General features: G+C 47.9%; 1 protein-coding gene across 9 annotated transcripts in view; it reads right to left on the minus strand.

The window, feature by feature from the left end:
- PUM1 (pumilio RNA binding family member 1) overlaps positions 1 to 19,100 on the minus strand; it is a 140,098-nt gene that overhangs the window by 85,048 nt on the left and 35,950 nt on the right. For all 9 annotated transcript variants that reach the window (XM_075908743.1, XM_014579270.3, XM_006134560.4 and 6 more), the window contains one exon: positions 17,344 to 17,412. In XM_075908743.1, the coding sequence (XP_075764858.1) occupies positions 17,344 to 17,412 (69 nt within the window). The remainder of the gene's footprint in view (positions 1 to 17,343; positions 17,413 to 19,100) is intronic.

The raw sequence follows: 19,100 nt of genomic DNA on the forward strand, positions 1-19,100 counted from the left end.
ACAAGGCAATTGTAGATGCCAGAGTTACCATCTTGAATTTGGCTTTCACAATAAAGTTTAAGTCTCTGAGGCCCAGTATGGGGCGAAACCCCCCTTGGCTTTCGGGACCAGGAAATAGCAGGAGTAGAAGCCCCTGCCCAGGACCTCGGAGGGAACAGGTTCTATAGCTCCCAGAGTGAGGAGTTGGAGAACCTCCTCCCATAGCTGAGGCTCATGAGAGGGGTCCCTGAAAAGTGGGTTGGGGACTGGGGGGAGGAGGGACCGAATGGAACGGGATGGTATATCCCCCTTCTACTATCTCCAGGGCCCATCAGTCTGAAGTAATTGAGTGCCAGGCCTGGAGAAAAGGGAATATATGATCCCAGAAAATAAGCAGGGAGACTGGTAAGTTGCCCTCGGATGTCCCATCAAAATCCCTGATGGGGACCCGAGGGCCCGTGGGGCAGACCCTGTCTCTGGTCGGAGGCAAGCCTGGGCAGGTGCCTATTGTTCCTGCCATTGTCACACCTGCTCCTGTGGTGGGAGAAATCAGGATGCAGGGCTTGTAGAGGCGATCTGGAAGTGTTCCTGCCCAAGAACAAGTGCCTTTGAGTAGCCGGCATGAGCATGCCCAGAGATTTCAGCATGGCACGTGTGTCCTTAAGGCCATGGAGCCGCTGGTCGGTCTGTTCCGAGAACAGTGAGGGCCCCTCAAAGGGGAGGTCCTGGATAGTATTCTGAAGCTCTGGTGGAACCCCGGACCCCTGCAGCCAGGAGCTCCAGCGCAGGGCTACTCCCGTGGCCATTGCACTGGCAGCGGATGCATCGAGGGCTGCCCTGGAGATCACCCTGCCCTCTCGTGAAGGGCCTTGAACTCCGGACAGGAGTTCCTTGGGAGCAGGTCCGTGAATTTGTACACAGAGTCCCAGGTGTTATACGCATACCGCGACAGCAGAATCTGCTGGTTAGCAACATGGAGCTGAATACCCCCAGATGCGTAAGCCTTCCTGCCCAAGAGGCCCGTCTTCTTGGCCTCCCTGTTCTTGGGGGTGGCTGCTGGTTGCCCCTCTCTCCCCCTTTGGTTGACCACTTGTACCACCAGCGATCCTGGAGGCAGATGGGAGAACAGGTATCTTCTCTTGGCCCATTTGTCTGTTGGGGGGTATGGAGGCCGGGGTTTGCCAGAGGGCCTTGGAGATCTTAGTAGCCGTCTTATTGACTGGTAGGGCCACTCTGGAAGGGGCATCCAACTGGAGGATATCAACTGTGGGGTCCGAATCCTCGGACACCACCTCGGCCTGGACCCCCAGGCTCTGGTCCAATCGATGGAGAAGGTCCTGGTGCGCTCTGGTGTCCATAGAGGGCATGGGTGTAAGGGTGTCCCCTAAGGCCTTGTCTGAGGAAGATGACGATGACCCCTTCTGGGTCATCCCCACGGGAGCCTCTGCTTGCGGTGGGGCTTGTGAGGACGCCAACACTGAAGGCAGCAGTGGCTGGCTCGAAGGTGCTCTGCTTCCCGACGGTCTTGGGGAGGCCTGGCCAGGGGGTAGCGACTGCCCCGGAGTGGGAGGTCGGACGGGGGGGGGGGGAGGGAGTCGCTGACGATGGGGCTCGGGGACCTGAGATGACTGAGCCTGGCCTGGAAAGATCCACATCCTGGGTCTGGTGATAGGCCCAGAGGCTGTGGGGGCCATGTTTGATGCATTATCGGCACCGGGACTGGTTGAGCCCACTGCTGTTGACGGTGGTGGGACGACAAGCTGCAGTGTTGTGATCAGTGCCGCGAGTGTGACCGGTGCTGGGAGTGGGACCTGGAGCCCTTGGACAACCAAGTTGACACTGCCTCTGAGTTGGTTGAGTACTCGGAAGCCAACCAGGGCGGGGGCCGTCGTGGGTTCCGCCAAAATTGCCAGCGCTGGGGTGTGTCTTGCCATCGACTCGGGCTTGCTGCGGTGCTGGGGAGGAGGCGGCGGCATGGCTGGGCTCGGGGTCAGTAAGGCCTGTGCTGAGGTAGATGCCACAGGGCTAGGTGCCGTGGCCAGTGCCACACGGTGGTGCCATGCAGTTGCAGGACCCAGTGTCCTGTGCCGTGCAGCATCCGGTGCCGGAATCGGCTCCAATGCTGGTGCCGCGGTCGGTGCCAAGGGTACAGACCGCACCAAATGGCATTTTCTGGCATCCTGAACTACGTCCTCGGACATCTTTGATGGCGGGCAGCGCCGACCATTCCCATGGCCTCTGGTGGCTGTCGGAGGAGGCAAAGGGGACGACTCAATCAGGACCCTTGCTGCCTCGAAGGCCTCTGGGATAGAGGGTTCCGGGAAGTCCCCAGGAGGGCTAGGCTCCCTGTGCAGGGATAAGCGTCCACCCGACCGAGACGGCCCGGGTTCGGTAGTACCATGTGTCCCACTGAGGAGCTCACGCAGGACACGCGCCTCGGAGGCGTTCAACCCTTGTTAGGTTTAAATCAATTCCAGGAAAGTTTCACAAACACATACCTGGCGTAACTTATGCTTTGTGAAAATACCTGTTCCATACTGAAAACATCTGCCTTACAGCAACTACATATGGCAAAAGAAACTTCAAGTACTACTCAAGTGCCATAGATATTAACCGTACAATCTTTAAATTAAAGCCTTGGTCTCCGTGAGTGTGATGCAATTAAGAGAGAAAAAAGCAGCAGATTCATAGCAAGTAGTACAACAAATAAATCTATCTGCTGAATTCTCTGGACAGAATGAAGGAGCTAGAAGATTAACGCACACTTGAGAATCTCTCGTTTCGATTACTGCACAATATGAACTGAACTCTTAGCAAGACTAGTCAAACTGTCCTTGATGTCAGAATAGCTGAGAAGCTCAAATGTATAAAATTAACAAACCAAGTGTGTTAACTCTGAGTGTTACAGGATAACAGAGCCAATACTTTCTCCAAAACTTCTACATTTAATAGGAGTCAGGCAGTCCAGTCCAGTCCAGTCCCTGCTCACACAGGGTTGGGGACCAAACCCTTAAAAACGCAGTAAGAGCTGCCGGGCAGACTGCCCAACCCCTACTGCCTTTTAAATTGCAGAGCTCCCAGCACGAGCTGAGCAGGTTTGCTTTCCCCCATCAAATAACCGAGTAGTCGATAGAATTTTGCCAGGGGTGCACGGTGCCCAGAGGGAACTGCCCGCCATTTTCAATAGCTGGAGGCTTACTCTGGTGCCATTCCCCGCTTGGGGGGAGAGCGGGGGAAGAGACTTCACACACTTCCTCCGCTCCCAGGCCGGGGCATGTGACACCCAGAGGGAACCACTAGCTGCGTTGAACAGCTGGCAGTTCCATCTGGTGCCGCACCAACCTGGCAGAGGGAGGAAACTCTGCGTGTTCCCCTGACCCCAGTCTTGGCTGGCCTGGGGGCGAGGGCACAGCAGGGTGGGCCACGGGCTGGATCAAATGGCTTGGCGGGTTGGGTGTGGCCTCCAGGCTGTATCTTGCCCACCCTGTGGTATGGGTAGGGAGGAAATGGAGTCACTATGATGCTGGAGATGGAAAACATCAAAATAGATCATACACACAAATCAGAGGATACAAAAAATAGAGCTCATAGGCAATAATGGTCATGACCTAACTTGCAAGGGGCCTCAAGGTCCAAAATACGAAGAGTGCAGTTACATTACGTGCACTAAGGTGGCAATGCCAGATGGCATGCAGTGCTCAGGGCCCCTGCACAGAACCTATGAAGGGGATGTGATGTTGCCTACAGGAAAATTAGTCTACCCCACAGGAACCAAGACAATCTTCAGTTTCTCTTCCTTGGGTAATTAAAGGCCATGTATCAGAATGGCTTCTAAACAGAATATCAGTCTAGATAAGCTAAGACAACTGGATAGCATTGCATTTCCTCCTTTACTAAAGACATCCACTTCTATGAGTTCTGCTATAGCCAGTTTCCACCTCATCATGCAGTCAAGTCTTCCTTTCTGCCATGATCTTGCCACAAACAAATACAAATTTAGAAGCAGAGCTTCACACGCAATTGTAAGAAAAAGAAAAGCATGCACATACCCTGAACATACATGTTCTTCGAACATACTTACTACTTCAGCCATTATTTTATATTAAAAACCCTGCAGTGCCTGCATTCCTCTTTAAAACAGGCTATCTTTATCAATAATGAAACAAAGATACATTTGAAGTTTCAGAAGCCTAGATTTATCACCGAATGTGCTTTGTAGTACGTATTAAGAAGTGAGACTCTAAAAAGCTCCTTTCAGCACAAGTGGAGGATTACTTTCCTCTCCTGGATTCAAAAACAAGATGGTACAACACTACTGGAAATTGTCTTTCTGCATGAGTAGCTTGATAGCAAACTTTAACTGGATTCTCCATCAGTGCAATGTATGAAGCACCACTCACTTCAGTATGGATTCCATCTTGCATACCAATGTCTGCAAAGACCACTTACCTATTTAATAGCTTCTTTTGAATCTTCAAGTTTACTCTCTCCCATTTTCAGATGCAAGTAATTCCCCCTCTCCCCGACATTTAATTATCTCTAAATTAGGATTCTACTTGGTGGCATTAACCCTCCTTTTCATCTCCTTTTTAAAATACAATGCTACTGTAGAGGCCAGACAACTTTACTCTATTTGCTCCCTTAGCTCCATGGGCAGAAACTACTCTAGTTTTCCCTTTCCACTCTTTTATACTCTTATACTCTAGCTTTGCACCTAATACAACCAGTGAGTATTATAGTCAGTAAGCTATACGGGAAATATCTATCCAGGTAAAATATTAGGGGGACGATATCAATTTTAACAAAACCCCCAAATTTGAGAGTGAATCTGGCCTCACAAAAGTGCTGGATTGGCAGCCTTATAGACTAGTCTTACAAGTGAGGAACAGGAAGCAAAAGTGCAAGCATACCCCATACTGCCCTCCAATGTGCTCCAAAACTAATCTGGTAGATCAACTCTAGGGAGGAGAAGACCGTTCCATTTCCATGGCCAATGCAATCATTCATCTTTTTGTTTACTGCCTTAGCATACAGTTCATTTGGGCAAGTGTTTCACAAAAAAACTGCATAATTTGTCCTCGGGAACTGGAACGAGCCTAAGACATTTCAGACAGACCACAAGAAGAAAGATGGTAGCAATTTTTGATCACTAGAGCAGGGGTGGCCAACCCATTAGAAACTAAGAGCCAAAAAAGCGATGGACAGGGTGCAAAGAGCCATATACGGGGGGGTTGAGAGGAGGGGAAAAAAAGCAGCCGTGCTGGAAGAAAGTTGGTGCCGGTACACCATCCCAGGGAGGGGGCTCCAGGCTGGACAGTGTTTGAGCCAGGACGAGGGTTGGGGTGCTGAGCAAGCCACAGGCTTGTGGCTGTGAGGGTGCAGGAGTTTGGGCTGGGGTATATGAGGGGCTCAGGGCAGGGAGGCTGGGAGTATGATGGGCTCAGGACACAGATTTGCAGCATGTGGATGGTGCAGGAGTGTTGTGGCAGAAGACTGGGGATGTGGGGGTGCAGGAGTCCGGGAGTAGGAGAGGCTCAGGACAGGGGGTTCCAGTGTACAACAGGCTCAGGTTTGGTGTCTGGGGTGTTCAGGAGCATTATGATGCTGCGGCCAGATGGGGGCTTGGCCCCAACTGGGGACTTGTTGGCCAGGCTTCATTTTTAAGTAAAGTATTATGTCAAACACAACATGTTTCAGCACTGTCTTTATTTATGAGAGGGATGGGGAATCTATTTTGAGTCAGGGGTCACTGACCCATAGAAAAGTCAGTCAGGGCCATACAAGTGAGATGCAAAAAACAACCCCTCCAAAAAACTCCAAGCCTCACTAACGTGGCCCCAACTGTGCTGGTGGGGGCAGAGGACAGGGTGGTGAGGCAAGGTGCTGGGGCATGTGGCAGGGTGCTGTTTGGGGAGGAAGGGGTCTGGCCAGGACGAGGGAATAGGGACAGCTCAACCAGTACCTGGGGATCCCGGGTCTCAGGAAGTGCACGGGCTGCTCTTCCTCTTCCCATAACAGCTGACACTTCTTGAAACACCAGGTCTGTCGCTTGGCCGGGGACTTCCTTCCTCCTGCTGCCTGCCTGCCTGCACAGGGTGCTGGTGTGTGTAGGAATCCTGGGACTGCATGCCAGCTCCAACTTCTCAGGAAGCGTGTGGGGAGCAGAGGAAGAGCACACGCTTCCTGAGAAGTTGGAGCTGGCATGCAGTCCCAGGATTCCTACCCTCCCCCCCCCCCCCCAACCTTATGAATGAGTCCCAGAGCCGCTGCTACCATCACGTGCATCCTTCTACAGGTGCTGGGCGCGTGAGCTGAGCGGCTGGCTTTAAGCTGGCCTGGATGCCATGCACCGCCCCCCTCCTTCTCCAGAGCCAGGCATCTCCTCCCCCTGCTCTAACCCAATCCGCTCCCCCCTCCGCCCCGCTCTAACCCAACCCCCCTCCCCCCTCTAACCTTATGCCCAGGTCCTAGAGCCGGAGCCACTGCCTGCGCTCAGCGGCCAGCTGGTAGCACGTGCAGGCTGAGACACTTAGTGCGACCCAGCCTGCACATGCAGGATATGATGTAATGCGCTGAGGGCTGAGAGCTGAATGGCGCGGGCCTTGAGCTCACATGCGGCTCAGAGCAGCCCAGCTGAGAGAGCAGTTGACCGGAGTGGTTCCAGGTTCCGTCAGGAGCTTCAATTTTTTTTTGTTGGGAGTCACATGCGGCCCGCAAGCCGCGGGTTGGCCATTGCTGCAATAGAGCATACAAATCTTCAAGCAAAATGGTTCTTTATGCATTTTTACAGTGTCTTTATGGAAACTGACTAAACTCTCTTACAAACCCTTGAGGCGTCAAACAAGGATGCCCTACAATGAGATAGATATTTCACACACACACTCACTCTTACTTTCTTTGAAAAACAGAAGTCTCAAGTTCCAAGAGCTTACAATCTAAACATAATTAGGCAACACACATAGAAACAAGGTGCATTGGGGGGAGGTGGGAATTTTTCTCTTAACAGAGACCAACTGGAAGCTGCTTCATCAACTTTCCTGTGTGCAAGCTGCAATAATTCTAGCACAACTTAAAATAAATGCTTCATCTCCCTTATATTACCAACAGGGCAAGATTTTCCAAGCCTTTCACTTCTGCTGTGTATTAAAATAGTCATTAAATATTTGTTAGCCAGAGATCTCAACAAATTCATCTCCTGTCTCTCTCCTTTTGCTTCTATCACCACTTCAACCCACCAGAATTTCCAGGCATACTAAGAATCAGAATTTCAGAGCTGTCAAATTAAAACTGAACTACAACAGGAAACTCCTTATTTAATAGGATGATCTCTGGAAATGTAATAAGTTGCAGTGTTCTAAATAAACCAAACTCTCCGTAAGGCCAAAGGAAGTGACATGAGGCAGTGTGTGCACGCACACGCCTATGAACTAAGGAGAATCTCAGAGGTTATGCTCTTTCAATAAAATATTTTGTTGATTTACAATGAAACTAAACTCCCTTCATGAGTTCCCACTTGATAGATTTTAACGAGGGGTTTTACTAGGTGGAGGTTACATGGTCTATATTGTTTAGTTGAGCAAATTCTCTATTTACATCTTCAGCAAAATTTAGTTTAAAAATAAAGACTTAGTTTGAAATACTAACATAAGAATCAGCAGAGAAGTACCCTGAATTTAAGAAAATTTGCCAGCTAGTGGTTGGTTTAATATAATTTCTCTGTGATTTTACTGCTACTCCTAAGCATTCTCATCCTCTGAAACAAATGGGACTGTAGCCTCAACAGCTGTTTTTCCAGAGATAAGTATTGTAAATGACCAGGCTGTAAACAAACTTGTCTGTCTTTTGCTAGGTCTATACTGGCAGATGTACAGTGCAGACAGAGCTGCTCAGAGAGCTGTAGGGAAACTGCTCGTGTCCACACTGTGCTCCCTATGACAGTGAAGTATGTGCACATTAGAAGCTCTTGCAACACCGAGAGCAGTGAGTTATGGTAGCTATCCCACTGCACAGCTGGCCACAGAGTGCTTTGGGAAGGGTTTGCAATGCCTTATGGGACCATCTGCATCACATGATGCAGGATTCCCAATCCTATTGCTCCATGGTCATTCTACTGCATTGACAGCTACTTTTCAACAGAAGTCTGTGGGCGGGCTGGACAGTGACACTAGGTGTGGGGGGGGGGGGGGGGGCGGGAGGCATTTTGGGGGATATCTGCATGCTATCTTGTAAGTTCAGACAGCAGCAGCAAACAATCTGCCATGCAAAACCTCAACATCTCCCCCCTCTCCGTGACTCTCTGCACATCTCTCTCTCACCACAAAGATGCCTGCCTAAGAGCAGGAGCATCCCACCTGAATGGTTTGCTCTGTGTCCTGGGCAAAACAGCAGAGCATGCAGGCTGTCTGAAAGGGGCTACATAGGGCAGACAGCAGAGTTCAAAACAAGGGGCACAGGGAACTTGCAGGATTATGGGCCATTTCTGGAAGCCAGTCAGAATGCAGCAAACAATTCAACCATACTGGCACCCCAGCACTGTATCCAGAATGCAGCAAGTTCTATGCTTCTCGCTGAGGTGGTTTACCATGAACACAGCAACAGCAGGGTTAGTGCACACTAAGTGCCTTACCAGTGTGGACACCTCGGGAGTTACAGCACTGGGAACTCATTTACTGTGCTGTGATGCGCCAGTGCAGATTTGGCCTTAGTGATTAGCTGAACAAGAAGTAGACTCTAAAGTAGTGGTGGGAAAACAGCAGTCCAAGGGCTACATGTGGCCCGGTGTGACCCACAAGACATTTTGTTTTCCGTTGTCCATGCACAGGGTTGCCAGATTCTGCTATTCTTCACCCACGCAGGTTTTTTCCTTACCAGTATTACAAAAGTGACACACTCTTAAAGCAAGGGCACTTGAAGTGAAGTGCACACCAACTGCACACAAAACTGTGAGAGCTGTATGCTCCCTCTGCATCCAATCAAAGTGCTGACGTAGGTATACAAGCACAGTTCACAAAACTACCCTTTCTGAGAGACCTCTCGGTTATGGCAATCTTACAGCCCCACTGAGACAGAGGGCCACTCATGCACCCCACTCACTAGTCTAGGATACTACTCACTGCTCTTAAGCTTCACATGGTTTTGTTTTTGAATGAAGTTATGTACATTTGTAAGCTGCACTTTAAGAGCTTGCACTACAGCACGTGAAGGAGGTGAACTAAAATATGTTCTCTCTTGATTATCATTTTTACAGTGCAAATATTTGTAATTAAAAGCAACAAAGTGAGCACTGTACACTTTGTGTCCTGTGCTATAGTTGAAATCGATATATTTGAAAATATAAATGTGACAGTCCCCCCCCCCATGCTTTATGAAAATTGGCTTATGGATATAAATATACATAACTTGGAGATGCTTTGAATATCTCTCTCATGTAACCTATCAATTTCAATGTTACAATGGGCTGGATCTGAATATCCTATTTTGATGCATGTATCATTCTTGTATGAGAAGTTACAAATATGAAATACGAGACGGTTTATAGTTTTAAAAGTGCTAATGAGAGCCATTACTGGTGTTCCCCCGAAGGCTTAATGACTTTATCAACTTCAATTGTAAACAGCCTTCTTTGTCTTGTAAGTCCAAAGGTGACTGGACTAGTTAAGACATGTGAACATGCCACTTGGTACTGGAATTCCAGTTTGACTCTGGTAGTTTTCCATACAAGGGGGACCTAGAACAAAGGGCTCCCCCCGGGGGAAATGTCTATTTAAACAATGGGAATCTATGTAATGGGAACCTTTGTGTTCCACTGGCCTAGAAAACCCTGAAAGGATGCAAAGGGCTGAAGACCCAGGTCAGGGTAAAAGAGTCTCTGACCTGAAGATTATGCTTGAAATAAGAACAGTTCTTTAAGATAAGAATCCACTTGCACTAAGTTTTTTTTAAGTGAATCAGAACTAGCTACGTGTTGGGGTTATGTTTTTGCATTTTAATTTGGTAATGTACTTTGAGCTGTCTGTTTTCACTTGCAGCCACTTAAATTCAATTGTTTGTACTTAATACAAACACTTATTTTCTATCAAGCCAGTATAAACTGTTATCATGGGGAACAACCAGTGTGCATCTCTCTCTTGCATCGAAAAAGAGGGAGAACATTCTCACGAGCTTTCCATGTGCAAAACCTTTATACAGAGAAAGACTAAATTGGGATTTTGATCCCTTCTGCGGGTTGGTTTCCTGGGTGCTGTGGCCCAGAACTGCATCCTCGCAGAGCTGAAGTGGTTCAGTGTGCCTTGTCGGAGGGGACGGGCGGGGGGAAGATGAGATGACCTGGCCCATCCGGACAGGGTGTTGGGCGGTCTCAGAGAGCAGGGTGAGTGTCAGTGGCAGAGTCAGCCCACTAGGGAACAATCCCAAGGGATCTTCTGTGACCGCGACCCCACCACCATAAATGATCCAAAATGTTTAATAAATGTCAATTGCTATTCTATTGTTTAACAATTGATTAATTGTGATTTTTTTTTGAGTTAACAGTGATCAATCAACAGCCCTAGTATAAGAATCTACTTGCTACTGTGAGAACAGAGGTCTGCTCCCTGCTGTGGGTTTATGTCTTTGTACATTCCTCATTCTTGAAGGAACAGTTGGTAAGGGACAACATCTCCCATACAAGACACTTCAGCCCAAAAGAAATGGGGGAAAAGGGTAAATCAAAATGGGTACAGACTTCTTTGATATACAAGTGATTCTTGGTATGCTTCCTAAATGTCCTTTTTAAAATGAAAACACAGCAGCACACAGTAAGGCAGAGCAGCTTGGGAAATAAAAATAAAAACAGAACCGATTTAGTTTTTGGAGGGGAAGAAGAAGAGATTCCATTGTACTCCCAGAGGCTGGCTCTCCATACTGTTGATGAGTTCCACTAACCAAAGAACACAAACCTCCAGCTTTAGGACCAACTGCAAGGCTCTCCCCACAGAAATATGATCAAGAGGAAAAAGTGTTCCAAAAGTTAGTTTGTTTGGAACTCTGAAAGTGTTTTCCCATAGAAATGTTATAAATTATAGTTAGGTTCCCAGCCTAGCCCACACAAGCGTATCTAACCCCCTAATATAGCTGAAATACTGTACATTTGCAATGAGAAATAGTAGAAATGGTTTTAACCTTGAATATTGGTGCCTGAGGAAAGGCAGGTTAATTAGAGGAGGAAGGTGGAGATTCTGAAGGGAACTTCTGGGCATCCCCCAGCCCCCTGTGGATTCTGCGACAGCTCCTGCGGCTCCAAGCCACCACTCCATCCCTCGCAGGCTGTACTCCGACCCCCACTTATGGTGGTGCGAGCACAGGCCAGAACATTCTGGAGGAACAGGGGGCATCCATGCAGCTGACAGCTGGAAAGAAATGGGTTTTTCCCCTCCAAAGTGCCACTTCTTTCCTGCTGTTGGCTGCATAACCATCCCCTGCTCCTCCAGAGTCCTCCAGCCAGCACTTGCATTGCTCTCCAACACCTGTGCCTCTTGCCTGCTGCCCTAAGGCTGCAGGTGAGCTTTTGTTTGCATATGTGGATGTTCGGAAGTCAGATGTTTAACTCGGGGAGTGCCTGTTTTCTACTTGTGTGCATATATCATTATTATTTGTAAAGTTAGAAATATGACACACAAACCTATTTATATAGCTAGATGTGCAAGTGAAGGTCATTAGCATTACTCAAGGAACTTAATGGCCAGTACTCAAGACAATGATCTATAAATAGTCTGGTTTTAACTGTGGGTCTGGACTACAGTTGGCCCTGAAAAGACACGTGACCAGGTCACCTAATGTTGGAACCTATTTTGAATGTGGTAGTTTTCCATAGGAGTGTGAAAAGGTGTACACAAAGGATTCCTGCCTGGGACAAAATCTATTTATAGGCAGGGAACCAGACAATAGGGGAGTTGGGAGACACCATGACACCTTCTGCTTACCACCAAAATGACTGCTGGAAACTAAGGCTGAACAGAAGGAAGGATCAAGCTCAAACTAGGGGGCTGCTTTGTTTGTGAGAAAGATTATTATAATTACTGTTAGAGTAAGAAATTGCATGCACCTAATTTCTTAGGCCAAGATTACACTGGCAAGTTACTGCACAGTAAATCAGCCCCCAGCACTCTACCTTCGCAATGTACAAACTGGCAAGGCAACTAGTACACACTAGCTCTGCAGCTAGTGAGCTCTAAGTAAACCACCTCCACTAGAAGTGAAGGAGTCTACTGAGCTCTTGTTAATGTGCTGGGATGCCAGGGTGGAGAACATGGTGCAGTACTGTGCCCTGACTGGCCTCTGACACCCTTCCCACAATGTCTGAGCTGGCCTCTCTGGTCATCTGTTCGAACTCTACTGCCCTCTTCAGGTGACCAAGACCCACCCTGGCATTCTTTTTGAAATGTGAAAGTCCCCTTCCTGTTTGTTCGGTGACACGTGGTGTTCTCAGCACATCTCTCTAGCTGGCCATGCCAGCTCCCCTGCTTGGAGCCATGCTGAGGAGCTAAGCCCCATCAGCATTTAGGGAAGAGGAGGCAGTCCACTTGCGGCTGCGTTCCAGCTGTAGGAATCTGGATATCTACAGGCAGAACTCTAAATACATGACCCAAAAGGGCTGTGACCAGGACATTCTGCACTGTAGGGTAAAACTGAAGAGCTGCGAAACACCTACCACAAGGCACAGGAAGCAAACCACCATTCTGGTGCTGTGCCCATGACCTGTAGTATCTACAGGGAGAGCTGGAGGATATATTTGGAGGTGACCCCACCAAAGACTCCCATAGATGTCTCAGGATTTCAGGCAGCATCTGGTGGTGGACTGAGCTAGGAAGAGGAAGTTGTGGCCAAGTGTGCTCAGACGCAGAGGGTCCCAGAGCCAGAGGAGTACTACACATTAGAGGCTTACGGCCAAGGAGCTGGTTTGTACCCCTAAAGAGGCGAGCCACTCGCAGCTCTCAGAGGCTGTGGATGAAGTGACTGGCAAGTGGTTGGGAAAGTGCTCAAACAACTTTCCGGGAACGGGAGGGTTACAGAAAGGAGGCTGGGTTTGGTGTGATGCTGCTGTCAGCAGAGGATCAGTCAGATGGGGAACAGACAGTGGCTGCAATCTCTTATGACTTGGCAATCTGCCTTAGAGACCTCATTGAAAGTTTCATGCAGCTGCTCTGTCACCCTTCTCCTCAGCTCAGCTGGCAAAGCAAACATGGTATTTGCCCCTAGCGGCTGACATTCCCTTATCATTGTCCTGGGTAAGAGGACTGGTAACCATCGCTGCGCAAAGACAAGCTACATATGGTCCCAGACAGAACCCGCATTTGAGTAAAAGACCCTCATTTGCTTCCCTACTCACCCCTTGCACTGCACACAAGACAGCAGCTTGTTAGTCTCCAAGGTGCTGCAGAACGATTTCTTGTTTTTAAGTTTTTTAAGCTGTTCCAGAATTGCATTACAACTTCTTGGTTTGTAAATAGGCTTCAGAAAACGCCTTAAATTAATTAACAATGTGCTGATGTGGACTTTAACAAAAATCCACATAGAGGGGGACAGGAGGAGGCACTCAATGCCTTCTTTCCCAAAAGAAAAAAAGAGGTTCTCTTACTCATCCTTCCCTCTCATTGAACTTGCCAGCCTTAGCTCAGTGTGCAGGCTAACACTTTTTTGCATTTCCCGCAAAGTTGGAAAATCAGGAAAATTACAATCCAAATGTTCCTTCTTTTCCTCACACATCCCAAGAATTTCTTTTTTCCTTACTATTGATTGTTTAGATATTCTGTCAGTAGTCTCCTTCACATTCAATAAAAACACAACACAAACTAACAGCATCACGCTAGTGCAGTGTTTATAGACACTATGTCTGCACTGGGAAGCATAGAAGCTTCTCTATAAAAGCAGTGCATGCACCCCTGGGTTCAACTCAACTGACCCAATAAGGCTGGCTCAAAGAGTTAGGAACAGAGTTAAACTGCTGCAGCAAAGGAAGTCGATTAGAAAAGGAAGCACAGAACCAGATATAGTTTAGAGGAAATCTTGTGGCCAGAACTGACTGGGTAAATTAGAGCAGCGAGGGGGGATTTGATAGCAGCCTTCAACTTCCAGAAGGGAGGTTCCAAAGAGGATGGAGAGGCTGTTCTCAATAGTGACAGAGGCAGAACAAGGAGCAATGGTCTCAAGTTACAGTGGGGGAGGTCTAGGTTAGATATTAGGAAAAACTGTTTCCCTAGGAGGGTGGTGAAGCACTGGGATTGGTTCCCTAGGGAGGTGGTGGAATCTCCATCCCTAGAGGTTTTTAAGTCTCTGCTTGACAAAGCCCTGGCTGGGTTGATTTAGTTGGGATTGGTCCTGCCCTGGGCTGGGGGCTGGACTTAGTGACATCCTGAGGTCTTTTCCAGTTCTATGATTCTAAGTATCAGTCTTTGCTTTGACTAGAAAGAGCTAACTGAAGTGATTTCCCTCCCCTGTCCCCCTCCCCCCAAAGAACACCCTCACTAAATAGCACGTGGACTAGCTCAAGGCCTGAAAGGTGCTCTCTGAATTTCCTACAAAAATCATTCATAATATAAGATGTTGCAAGAGTACTAAGGATGTTAAGAGGCAGCAACTGACTAATAATTTGTATCGACTACACGATTAGTTGATAAGGGAAGGCGCTCTGTTCTGGCTCACGTCAGTCCAGGAGCTACCCCCACTGCTTCTCTGCAGCTGAAAGGTAGTAGGCACTGGGCGCACAGGCAGCCCGGCTCATAGTACATTTAAACTGCAGAGGCACAGTGGGGGTAGGTCCCGGTCCAGCACACGCCAGGACTCTCTGCGGCTCTGCATTTTAAATTTAGTAAGAACCAGGCGGCTCTTATTATGTGTAAAATGCGGAGCCATAGTGATCCAAGACTAGGAATGTTAAATTTAGATCAACTAATGTTGCAAATTGCATTGACTATTTGATTAGCCAATTAGATTAGTCGATATGGGTGCCTCTGTCTTTGAAGTGTAGCAACAGCCTCAGGGCTATTGCTACACTTAAAAGGCGGAAGCATTGCAGGGAGCATGGGACCAGCAGGCCCCCCACTGGCTCCATGCTTCCCACAGCGTTTCAAAGCAGCACCGCTGTATGGAGCTAGAGGGCAGTGGGAGAGTCCCCAGCTGATCCCTGGCTCCACGTGGCACTGCTGCTTTAAAGTACTCTCTCTTCCCCCACTGCCTGTTTCTGATGGAGGCAGCAAGGGGGCGGAGGGGAACTGACTAGTTGACAGCATGTCAACTATCAGATAAGCATCCGATAAGCATTCACATCCCTATCGCAGACCCGTGAGAACTGGGGCTGAACTGGGCTTGCTCTCACCAAGTTCAGCAGCCCTTGCTGGCAGCCGGCCCCAGCTTCGTGGTAGCCTCTCCTATCCCGCCATCCCCCGCATCATCCTCCAATTCCCCCCCCTTATTGCCTCTAATATAGAGGCAGCGGGGAGGAGAGGGGAGGGGAGGGGAGGGGAGAAAAGGAGAGGAGAGGGGAGGAGGGAGAAAGAGAGCGAGAGCGAATAATCAGCTTGACTGCTTATTGGGCAGTCAACTACTTGCTCACATCCCTGAAGAGTAAAAGTTGATATTTTACAGAGACCTTAGCACTTCGAGACAAAACAAGAGAACCACCACTTGGATGGTTACCATGAAAACCACCAATCTATTTTCTCAAAAATATTGTTAAGCGCCAAATTAAAGAACATATAATCTCTTTAGATTTAGAAATCCAACACTCTGGTCATCTGAAGTGGGCTGTGCCCACGAAAGCTCATGATCCCATCTACGTGTTTTGTTAGTCTTTAAAGTGCTACCAGACTATTTGTTGTTTAAGTTAGTAGATTTTTAGTCAGCTAAACATCAGATATCAAATAGAGGTGGAGCATGGGTGTTTCCTTGGTCTTAGAATATATCCTCAAAGCATCTGTGCACATTGCCAAAGATAAACATCTTATTTTCCATATCCAGGCCTGCTGACCAGGGCGGAGATGGGGGACAAATGGGGCAGTTCATCGAATCATAGAACCATAGAGCTGGAAGAGATCTCAGAAGGTCATCAAGTCCAGCCCCCTGCTCTAGGGAGGACCAATCCCAACTAAATCAACCCAGCCAGGGCTTTGACAAGCCGAGACTTAAAAACCTCTAGGGATGGAGACTCCACTACTTCCCTAGGTAACCCCTTCTAGTGCTTCACCACCCTCCTAGTGAAATAGTTTTTCCTAATATCATACCTGGACCTCTCCCACCACAACTTGAGACCATTGCTCCTTGTTCTGCCATCTGTCACTACTGAGAACAGCCTCTCTCCATCCTCTTTGGAACCTCCCTTCAGGAAGTTGAAGGATGCTATCAACTCCCCCTTCACTCTTCGCTTCTGCAGACTAAACAGACCCAACTCCCTCAGCCTCTCCTTATAGGTCATTTGCTCCAGCCCCCTAATCATTTTGGTTGCTCTCCGCTGGACCCTCTCCAATGCGTACATATACTTTTTGTAGTGGGGGGCCCAGAACTGGACGCAATACTCCAGATTTGGCCTCACCAGAGCCGAATAAAGGGGAACAGTCACATCTCTGGATCTGCTGGCAATGCTCCTCTTAATGCAATCACCTGGGTCCCGGTGATTCAAAGGGGTCTGAAGCTCCGGTCGCCCCTTTAAATCGCTGCCAGTGCACCCTGCCACATGCTCTGGGCAACACTAAGGGCTGGGTAGAGGCACAGCTACTGAGGCAGCAGTGCGAGAGGGGCAGGCAGGGGCTGATGCACACGGGGTTTAACGGATGAGAGCCCAGGCTCATGGGCTGCACTTTCACATCCCTAACAACTAACAGAGCTACTTTCTAAATTCCAGGTGTGAAGATTTTAAAAAGATCAAATAAGTTTTGGTTGTTTGGGTCCTGCCCCCAAAGGTTTTTTGTATTTCTAAATTTCAAGGCAAGGGTTCTAACATCTCCAATGCAAGTTGTTTAATCGTTATTTACATGCAAATATTTATCTGCTTTATTTAATCATTCAGTACCACAACGGTCACTGGATAGCATCATGTTTCAATTGATCTTCTAAGACTCTTCAAATATTGCTGGAACCTTGTATGTATGTTTGGTCTTTTGAAAAACCATTTTGCAGCTGAAACCACTGTCATGGAAAGTATTCTTAGGCCGTTTTAGGGTACGTCACTTTTCAGCGTGGTTACAACGTTTAACCAGTTAGCCTCACCATTAATGAGTGAGGCTTACCAGTCTCGGTTAACTGGTAGCGGCGGGAGCACCTTCCCGCCCACCAACTCCCACTTGTACAAAATGACAAGCACACACAAATCTGTTCTGAAGATGCTTCACTTACCTCTCCCATAGCCCTTCCCTCCAGAGCTAGTGCTTGAAAATCATGATTCAGTTCATCCATTGAACGCACCTATTATGAACAGAGGAGAAAAATGAGGTACTGACTATATTGTGTTCCAATTACAAATCAGTTTTTAATTTATTTTTTCAAACAAAATGCCAGCGAATCTTACTCTTTATTAAAGTACTCCACAGGGCTGTTTAGGAGAAAAATGTGACAACTTTAAAAATCTTAAAATCTAGAGTATATTTTCTACCAATTATACACATATATTCAAAAGTAAAAATAAGCAACTCTTCAAGTAACCAACTCTAAAACAGATAAGAGTGATTTCCCCTGTGATCGGAGAGTGTGCATTGCAAAGACAGCTGTATTACAATCTCTGTGCACAAGCAAATGAAAACAAAATCCAAAGGTTAATGTGATCTCAAATATAAGACAGGGTAGAATCAACATTCATAGCACTAAACAATGAAGAATAAAAATTCTGTAGTGCACTGATATTTAAATCAACAGGTTGGCAGTGGAGACAGCATAAAATACCACCTCACCCTCTCCATCTGAGCCTACAATGTCTCTATCAAAAATCTGTTTAATAAAGTTTATCTGATCCACAGATTAGTGTCACACATTCTGCCTCTGAGGGACTGAAAGTAAAAATTCAGACGAACAATATTAGTTTATAAAAAATACCAAATGTTCAGAACATCCTTATACTATTCCAAGTTTACAATAAGCCTTGAGGAATAGGTTACAACTGTTTCTTCGGCAGTAAGTTTCCTGGTCAAAGATTTAGAAATGCACAAACCAAACACCTTCCAAAATAAAACTATTTAAAAACAAACATTTATGCACATTAATAAAGGCTTCCAATACAAGGACTATTCAGAGAGGAAGCACTGTTTATAGCCTGGCACTCTGTGCCCCACCCCAGCACCCTGTCCCCTGCCCCCACTAGCATTATGCCCCCACTAGCACCCTTCCCCAGTATCATGTCCCCTGCTCCCACCAGCACAGTTGGGGCCACATTAGTGAGGCTTTCAGGGATTTTGGAGGAGTTATTTTTTTTGCATCTCACTTGTGTGGCCCCAACTGACTTGTCTATGGGTCAGTGACCCCTGACTCAGAACAGGTTCCCTGCCCTTCTCAGAAATAAAGACAATGCTGAAACTTTTTGTGTTTGACATATTTTATTTACAAATGAAGCCTGGCCAACAAACCACCAATTGGGGCCAAGCCCCCAACTGGCCGCAGCATCATAACACTCCTGCACCCCCTGCCCAGACCCTAGATCTGAGCCTATCATACACTGGAACCCCCTGTCCTGAGCCTCTCACATCCCCAAACTCCTGCACCCCCACATCCTTAGTCTTTTGCCACAACACTTCTGCACCATTCACACACCGCAAATCTGTGTCCTAAGCCCATCATACTCCCAACCTCCCTGCCCTGAGCCCCTCACATTCCCCAACCCAAACTCCTGCTCCCTCAACTCCACAAGCCTGTGGCTTGCTCAGTACCCCAACCCTCCACCTGACCCCAACACCTCCCAGCCTGGAGCCGCCTCCCTGAGCCAGCATCCCCTGCTCCACCTCCTCCCGCATCCAAATTCCCTCCCACAGCTTGCACCTCTCACCAGTTCCCACACCCAAATCCCTCATTCCCACCACAGAGCCCACACATCCTGTCTCAACCCAGTGAGGGTACATCTAGACTGCAGGAGTTTTTTTGGGATTCCATAGGTATCCCGGAAAAAC

This window comes from Pelodiscus sinensis, chromosome 25 (genome assembly GCF_049634645.1).
Source record: "Pelodiscus sinensis isolate JC-2024 chromosome 25, ASM4963464v1, whole genome shotgun sequence".
NCBI classification, from domain to species: Eukaryota; Metazoa; Chordata; order Testudines; family Trionychidae; genus Pelodiscus; species Pelodiscus sinensis.